The following is an 8,538-nucleotide window of genomic DNA, read 5'->3' as shown; positions in this document are numbered from 1 at the left end:
CACCTGACTGGAAGTTTCTATGCCTAGTAAGAGCTTGATTAGCTGGTTCAGGTGCGTTTAATTAGGGTTGGAGCTAAACTCTGCAGGACACCGGCCCTCCAGGACCGAGTTTGGACAGCCCAGGGTTAACTGATTTAGCAGAGCCCACAAACCCAAAGACGATACAAATTGATTGATTAAAGGGATAGTTCAACCAAAAATGATAATTATGCCATAATGTAATCACCCTCATGTCATTCCAAAGCTGTATGACTTTCTTTCTATTCTCAGAGTGTGTGAAATGTGTAATCAAAACCATTTGCTTCATTTGCTTCTTTGTATGTCTTTAAAGGATTTCTACAGTCACAGCAACTGGATAGAACTGGGGAACCTATTCCCATACTCCAACCTGATCAAACCTGATAGCAAAATAGACAACATTGCAGGTATGGCAAACAATTATAAAGTGGTATTATATCTCTTTCTGTTCTATGCATTTCATGTATTCAACAGTTTTTGTGCTTGTTGCAAATCATTAATACACTGTTTTTAAGCCACTACTGACACTATACTGTATGGTTAATTGACAAGTGATGTCTGAGCCATGAACAAAATGTTTTTAAAAATTCACTTTTTAGTGGCTTTTCATTAATCGTCGAAATGAACTCACAAGTACACACGTTCATTGAACACTAAACTAAATCAAATTATTGAATCAAACTAACTTCAAAATGCCCCACATCTAGAATCTAAGCAAAATTCATATGTTGTGCAAAAAATATTAGTTCAGAACTCTTGTTGGATTTCTATATTTAAAGAACCTACAAGACCCACTTGTAGAAACTGTGATGGAGGTAACTGTAGCAAGAATATATTGGAAGACATCATGCAAGAGAAAATACTGACATCAGGATACTTTGGATTCTTCAAACGACCTGGTACTGAAATCTTGATATCCTAACAATCAATCAATCAATCAATCAATCAATCAATACAGTTTACACTAATCAATACATATTGAATATTACAGGAAAATGTAGCCACGGAGGTTTATTTGACATTTCAAGTCAGTTTACACCCAAAGGTGGAATCAATAAAGATACACGATCATCTGAGCATGGTTACCTTCATGACAATGCTGCGACAGTGGCCATCGCTGCGACCAGAGAACTCTTAGAAGACATTAGAGGTTATTTGGGAGACTCTAACTTTTTGAGGTAGGTTTAATCATTTTTTTTCCATACTATGTTTGAATGAATCATTACATCTGCTTTTTAATCAGGTGGCATGATCAGTTAATTAAATGTGCCCCCGAATGATAGACCTAAGTAAATTCCACAAGAAGAACCATCAGAGAAATTCAGGCTTACATAGTGACTTAATAATACAGCACTCATGGTGCTGTCAGACAAATGCCTTTATTTCAGTTGGCATTAACATGCCAGACTGCATCATCACCAGATCAGAACACAGCACATTTACATTTGTCCACATATATAAATTATGCATCCCGATAATCTGATCTCTTTTCCCCAGGGAATATTTAAATCAGGCATACACAATTCATAATAAATATAATTATGGCTGTAAAAATATTGATTACCTAGATTTAGGTCCAGTCATGAACAACTGAATTTACAATGTATTTTTTTCTCAGTACTGAGTATTGTTATCAATCACAGACATGTTTGTTTGAGTGCACAAACACAATGCCAATCATATTCAGTGTGCGACACCGAGTTCTGTACTCTTGCTAATGTTCTTAATAACAATAAATTGTGGACTTAGTGTAAATATGAAATTCATTGTGTAGTCTTGACAGTTTCACTGACTGTTAATGGGACTTTTTGGGAGATTGAAATCATTAAGTCAGCACTGAACTAACGTGATTGACTGCATCAGTTGTAGAGGTCACAATACAGGAAAAGCAGATCTGAATACATTCCGATGACTGTATGTTTACACTTGTCTTTTCATATGTGGACAACATCTGGATAGAGGTTGCATTTCAATGCCAAGTGTAAATGTAGCAAAAAAAAAGTCATATGCATGCACCAGCAATTAAAATTAATATAGAATTAGTTGAAAAATAGATTCCTTTCGACTGTAGGTCTTTAAATGAAATTATTGTAGGGCTTTACATGTAAATGCAACCTTTTCAAGCAATCGTGAATATTTCTTTCCTCGTTTCGGTCTTTCTCCTTTAGATTGATGGGATTCTCTCAGAATTCAGTACTGTGCTTTGCAATTGATACCACAGGCAGCATGGGAGATGACATTGATGAAGTACGACGAGTCACTTCTGAAATCACCGACAAGATGAGAGACACTGTATCAGAGTACATTCTGGTGCCATTTAATGATCCTGGTAAGAGACGTTTTTTTACTTGATTTAATTTCACATAGAATATGTGTGTACCTCTGAAGAAATGACTGAACTCTGAATTGCTGCAAAATCTCAACTCAAGAATATATACAACTCGTAATTATGTGTGGGAACATGACCTTATTATCTGATAACTGACCCTTTTCCACTCCCAAAGACTTTGGACCACTAATAAGAACAACAGATCCGGATGAGTTCAAATTACAAATTCATGCCCTTCAACCACATGATGGAGGAGACACACCAGAGCTCAGCCTCTCAGGACTCACGGTATGCATTTGAATTATCTTTCTTTTTTTTGCTTTAATTATGGTGTATTTGTAAACATTTACACAAAATATATATAATATATAAATATTAGTTTTTAAAATACATTTTGTATTCTAATCAACAGACTTCAAACTATTTCTTTCTTTTTTTCCCCTCCCAGCTGGCTCTGACTGGTTCACCTCCCCAGACTAAGATATTTGTTTTCACGGATGCTGATGCAAAGGACAAAGAGTTAAAAAACACTGTGTTGGCACTGATTGAAAGCACAAAGTCCGTGGTATGTATTAAAATCTTCTTATAATATTATGGACAGAATCTATTCTGAATCTATTATGGCCATAGCTTTAATTTCGCCAATTAAACAAGCTGAATTCCTGCATCTCGAAAGAATATGAACTTATAATTGCCTGACACCATCACCTATCTATGAGTACTGATATCCATGTTGAGTAAAAAAAAAAATAGTGCTTCTTTTCATTTTATTTTTTACTGCATTTCTACTGCATATGAACCAAACTATTAAGAGTCTTTTTGGAAACAATGCTATACTCTCACTAATTAATATTCATATGTATAAGTAATGTTCAATATTCTAAAACCCATTTTGGACTTTCTTGAAAACAAAACCACCTTTTCTATTTTGACACTTTACACCCTGAAGATGCTTTAAGGCTTTTTATATACATTTAACCCTCATGCCAGCAAGTGTTTTGTAAAAATGTGATACTGAGTTATGTATGCTTTTCTAAATATTTGCATAATATTACATGAAAAAAGAAAAAACACTCTCGTAATAAGTCTTCATAAGAGTGTTGGTCGCTCATTGGTTACACAGCATGTTTATTTGTATATTATTTTTGTTATGATTTGGTGGTCTATTTTTGATATTATTTGGTAGGTCTAAATAGATGAGTTGCTAAATCGTGGAAGTCAATAAATCACATTTTCTTTTCTTCTTTTTTATAGGTGAACTTTATGTTGACTAATAGTCTTGCTGCTCGCCGAAGAAGGAGCGATGATCCGAATCAAGGACAGAATCAGCGTTACTCCACCAGGATCTCCAATCCCTTAAATCAGGTCTATGTGGATTTAGCTCTGGCCTCTGGAGGACTGGCGATTGAAGTCACCAAAGCAACACTTCCTCTAGCCACCAACATTATAGCGGATGCCTCCACATCTGCTCTAGTAATGAAATCAATATCTCAGACCTTTCACACAGTGGAGTAGTTGTTTTTCTCAGGCACATGGTTGAATAAGAATCCTCACCATCCACAACAGTGAAGAATATGTTTTTAAAACTGTGTTTCATTGATATATCAAGTAGCCAAAATCAATATGCATACAACATTTTCTCTGTGTCTTCAGGTAACTGTTTTCCAAACTGTAAGGAACCCAGGAAAAGCAGAAACCTTCTCTTTCATTGTGGACTCCTCAATGAAAAATATGACAATCTATATTACAGGCAATTCTCTAGCATTCAACATCACAAGCCCATTAGGTGTGTAGACATATACTGAGCCGGGTATTGCAAATAAATTATCATATTTATTATCAATGATCAGTTTTGATGGCATTATTTACCTCCACAGGGGATTCTCAGACCAATGAAGAATTAAGTGGAAAACTGGGGTTGGTTGAGCATGTGGGCAACTTTTACACAGTTCGTCTGTCTATCCTTGATCCAGTGGGCCTTTGGAACATTAACATTAGCTCATTACAGGCCTACACCATCAAAGTCCTTGGTAACCTTTTTCTCTCTACAAATGTAAATAAGGAGAGGTACAGTATATATAAATTACTGTACATTTTACAGTAAAAAATACTGTAAATACATTTACAGCAAGGTAACTAGCAATGTAAATATTACAATATTTTTTACTCTAAACTGCTTACAGTAAGTTACTGTAATTTCTACAGGAGGTTTTTACAGTGCAGTTCACCCAAAAAGTAAAATTCTGTCATCATTTGTTTATTCTTTTTGACACTGTTGCTTCCTGCAAGTTTCGTGACACTTTCAAAGTCCAGTAAGTGGTTCTAAAGGCAACGTTTTATTACATTGGTTGTACATATCTAGGCAGTTCAGAAATGAAATGTCCTGTGAGTAGCACTAAAAGGTTAATGCTCTATCAAGTTTGAAAATAAAAGTAGGCCTACCACCCACTAAACCTAACCCGAGTGTTAACAAAAGCAAACGTGAGATAAAGATGCATTTGCTGAAGCAACCGTTCCATTTACCTTACTTCTACAAGTCTTTTAGCTCTTTTATCATGACTTGTGTTTCAAGTAACTTGTAACCAAGCACTCTGCATCACAAGAGCAATCTTCAGGTGAGCTAACAAGCAAGTTTACTACATCACAAAAGCCATAAATACAGAATGGAACTGGTTATATGATGCAAATGTTAAAATGTATAAGTTCATAAATCATCCACTATAGTAGAAGTGTTTTGAGGCCATAACATGGTATTGTGCAAGGAACATATTATGCAAGTGCATAAAAAAAGTCTTTATTATTCGGCAATATGCCCCGTAATCATAATTTATGTGAAAATTAATACAATAAAATTGGTTTTACTGCCACTAGTGTTGATTGCAGCTGGAAGCAACAGTATATTTTATATAGGCCCACAGTGTAACCTGTTTGAGTTTTGCAAAAAAAAAAAAAAAAATTAATTGTACTGTAGGTAGAGGCACATTTGTTCCAGCGTTGGGCTTTCATGTTCGGAATTACACGAGGGTAAACAAATGAAGAAAGGCTTATCAATAATTTTTCATTATTATAATTAATTATTTGTCACTGTCTGGATAACAAGTGAACACTTAAGATTTTAGGATCGAATCATTATTGTGATTAATATGTTTCTGGCATGTTGTATGTTTGGCAACAATTCTTTTAATCCTAACTGATGCAGTGTGTAGCTTTTTATTTCTCAAACAGCCATGTTGGAAGGTTCATTGGGCCCAAATTGTGAAATAGTGGTTCAGTGAGCACGAGGAACCATTTTCATACATGAATTTGTCACCACACAGTCATGACCTTAACCCTATTGAAATTCTTTAGGATGTGCTAGAGTCGACTTTACAGAGTGGTTTGACTTTCAAATTGCCAATACAAGTCCTCAGCCAAAAAATTATGCAACTCTTGAAGGAAATAAATGTGATGTTTCAAAATGTTTTAAAACAATGGCCTAATGATTGATTGGTTGATTGAGAAAAAGCAACACACTGCATCAGTTAGGGTTAAAAAAATAATGGTTGCCAAACATACAACATGCCAGAAACATTAATAACCGCAAAAGTGACTCAGTCCTAAAATCTTAAAGGGATAGTTCACCTAAAAATGAAAATTCTGTCATCATTTACTCAGAATCAAACAGTTGGTGGTTGCCATTGACTTCCATAGTAGGAAAAAAAATACTATGGAAGTCAATAATAACCACCAACTGTTTGATTACCAGCAATCTTCAAAATATCTTCTTTTGTGTTCAACATAAGAAAGCAACTCATACAGGTTTGGAACGACGTGAGGGTGAGTAAATGATAACAGCATTTTCATTTTTGGGTGAACTATCCCTTTAAGTATTTGCTTATAAATCCAGATGGCATCTTTTTTGACCAGGCAGTATATCTCTTTAAGAGCTGTTTACTTATTGAATTACCAGGTCAAAGTGACATTGACTTCCTGTTCAACTTTGTGGAGCTAAGCGAAGGTGCTCATTCAGGCTACAGTGAATTAAGCAGCAGACCCCCAGCAAGTGAGTGAACATAAAGCAAATATGAACAATAAGAAACTTGTGCAACAACTTATATTTTCACTCTCTCTATTGCTCTTTCTCTGCTACAGACAGTAATATCACACTACTGCTTACCGTCATGGGTGGAGACACTGTTACCCCCACAGAGGTGGCTCTCGTGGAAGCATCAGGATCCCAGACTATTATTGGAACCCTAGAAAAGGTTGCAGATGGGGATTTCTTAGTCACAATGAACAGGGTCCCAGCAGGAGGATTTGTTGTCCGTGTGATGGGAGAGAGGAATTCTTTACGTTCATCAAATGGTCGCTTTCAGAGACAGTCCATCACTCAACACAGGACTTCCAGTGTGATTATTACTGTAAGATCAGGCTTTCTAACATTAGTCATAAAAATATATGACTAATACTCCATACGCATACTATTCTTTCTCAAACTTATAACTATTTATCATACTATTTATACACTTAGGCTTTGACAGATGATGTATGGGAGCCTGGGAAGACATTGAGCATCCCTTTTACAGTGGTGTACAATGGATCTGATGAGCTCTTCAACATTAATGCTAGGAATGACCGTGGGTTTGCCACAGTATTTCCCAGCACCATGACTGCTGGAAGTGGAAGCAGTGGAACTAGCACAATAAATCTCACTGCACCCTCAGACACTCCTTCAGGCACTGAAGTGACTCTCACCATTGAGGCCGAAACATCAGGCAAAAGTGATTTCAACTATGCTGTGCTTAAGCTTACAGTCGTTTCTCCGGTAACTATCTATCTAAACTATCTATTTCTGGAAATGTAAATGTAATATGTATCCATGAAAGTTTGGGGTCAATAAGATTTTTAAGAAAGAAACTGATATTTTTATTAAGCAAGGACACATTAAAATCAATCAAAGATGAAATCACAAAGACCTTTATAATCTTACAAAGATTTCTATTTCCGTTCATCAAAGAATCCTGAAAACAAATGTATCAAGATTTCCACAAAAATGTTAAGCAGCACAGCTGTTTCAACACTGTTAACCATAAGAAATGTATGAGTAGCAAATCAGAATATTAGAATGATTTCTGAAGGATCATGTGACACTGAAGACCGAGTAATGATGCTGAAAACTCAGCTTTGCATCACATGAATTTCATTTTAAAACATAGAAAAGATGTTTTAAATTGTAATATTTCAAAATATTACAGTTTTTACTGTATTTTGATCAAATAAATGCTGCCTTGGTGAGCATATAAGACATTTTTCAAAAAATCGTACCAACCCCAAACTTTTGAACAGTAGTGCGTAAACATATTTTTAACATGGAAATCTATATATCAACATACTTGGTTAGTTTTTATTACAGTTAAGTTAATTAAATAATAAATACATAAATAAAATATGAAATCATTTTCCCTCCATAAGATTACGGACTTCACCTCTCCAGTCTGTGAGATTATTAGCGTAAATGCTAACTGCTCAGGCAACTGTAGCCTGTCCTCATGGGAGCTCTCAGCCAACCTAACCGATGGAAATGGGACGGGTATCATCTCTGTGACTCTGCGTCAGGGCCTTGGAACCCTCAACACTACCACCATAATCAGGGATGGAGGTGTGAACGTCACCCTTGCATTCTACAGCGCCTCTTGTTGTTCTGAAATAATGGAACTGGTTGCTGTAGACAGAGCTGGAAATGTTGGCATATGCTCAAGATCAGTAACACCTGCTGTTACCACCTCCATGTCTACCACTTCTACAACAAAAAGCATGACTACAGCGACAACAACAACTATAGCTACGACAACAGTAATGGCAAAAACAACTAATGCCACTAATGCCACAACTAACAGTGCTGGATGCCCTTTTTATCCACCTATCAGTTTTTGGGTTAGTGTGGGAGCCATTTTGCTTTTCCATCGAACTGTTTTATTCTAGTTGACTTTATACTAACATTCTATCACCCCTGCCAAACAGGCAGAGTCTGTGATTTGACTTTTGCAGTTGATTGATGCATTGATTAATAAAAGTTTATCAATACTTGGTGATTTAATACATATGAATCAGATTAACAGATTGAATAGATTTTTTGAACAGACAAATGGTGATGGTATTATAAATTACTCTGACGATTTTAAATCCTAAAAATCAAAAGTCTGTACCCAGCA

At 35.8% G+C, this 8,538-nt stretch overlaps 1 protein-coding gene across 1 annotated transcript; it reads left to right on the top strand.

Moving 5' to 3' along the window:
- Positions 1-367: 367 nt before the first annotated feature.
- LOC107747335 (von Willebrand factor A domain-containing protein 7-like) lies at positions 368-8,418 on the top strand. Its single transcript, XM_016561801.1, has 13 exons — positions 368-425; positions 798-917; positions 1,010-1,196; positions 2,187-2,347; positions 2,523-2,635; positions 2,796-2,912; positions 3,602-3,820; positions 4,001-4,133; positions 4,225-4,377; positions 6,297-6,389; positions 6,479-6,747; positions 6,858-7,151; positions 7,799-8,418. Exons 2-13 carry the CDS (start codon positions 866-868, stop codon positions 8,306-8,308), a joined length of 2,301 nt encoding a protein of 766 aa, XP_016417287.1. The 5' UTR covers positions 368-425; positions 798-865; the 3' UTR covers positions 8,309-8,418.
- Positions 8,419-8,538: the final 120 nt, after the last annotated feature.

Source organism: Sinocyclocheilus rhinocerous, unplaced genomic scaffold (genome assembly GCF_001515625.1).
Source record: "Sinocyclocheilus rhinocerous isolate Xijiao unplaced genomic scaffold, SAMN03320098_v1.1 scaffold3091, whole genome shotgun sequence".
Lineage (NCBI taxonomy): Eukaryota > Metazoa > Chordata > Actinopteri > Cypriniformes > Cyprinidae > Sinocyclocheilus > Sinocyclocheilus rhinocerous.
This window is presented reverse-complemented; position numbering and strand designations above follow the sequence as displayed.

What these genes read in the sequence shown, in the direction of transcription:
- LOC107747335 (XM_016561801.1), top strand. Translation starts at nt 866, where the DNA reads ATGCAAGAGAAAATACTGACATCAGGATACTTTGGATTCTTCAAACGA. An exon ending in CAACATCACAAGCCCATTAG is followed by an intron (nt 4,134 to 4,224) that starts GTGTGTAGACAT and finishes TTACCTCCACAG; the next exon opens with GGGATTCTCAGACCAATGAA. An exon ending in AGCTTACAGTCGTTTCTCCG is followed by an intron (nt 7,152 to 7,798) that starts GTAACTATCTAT and finishes TCCCTCCATAAG; the next exon opens with ATTACGGACTTCACCTCTCC.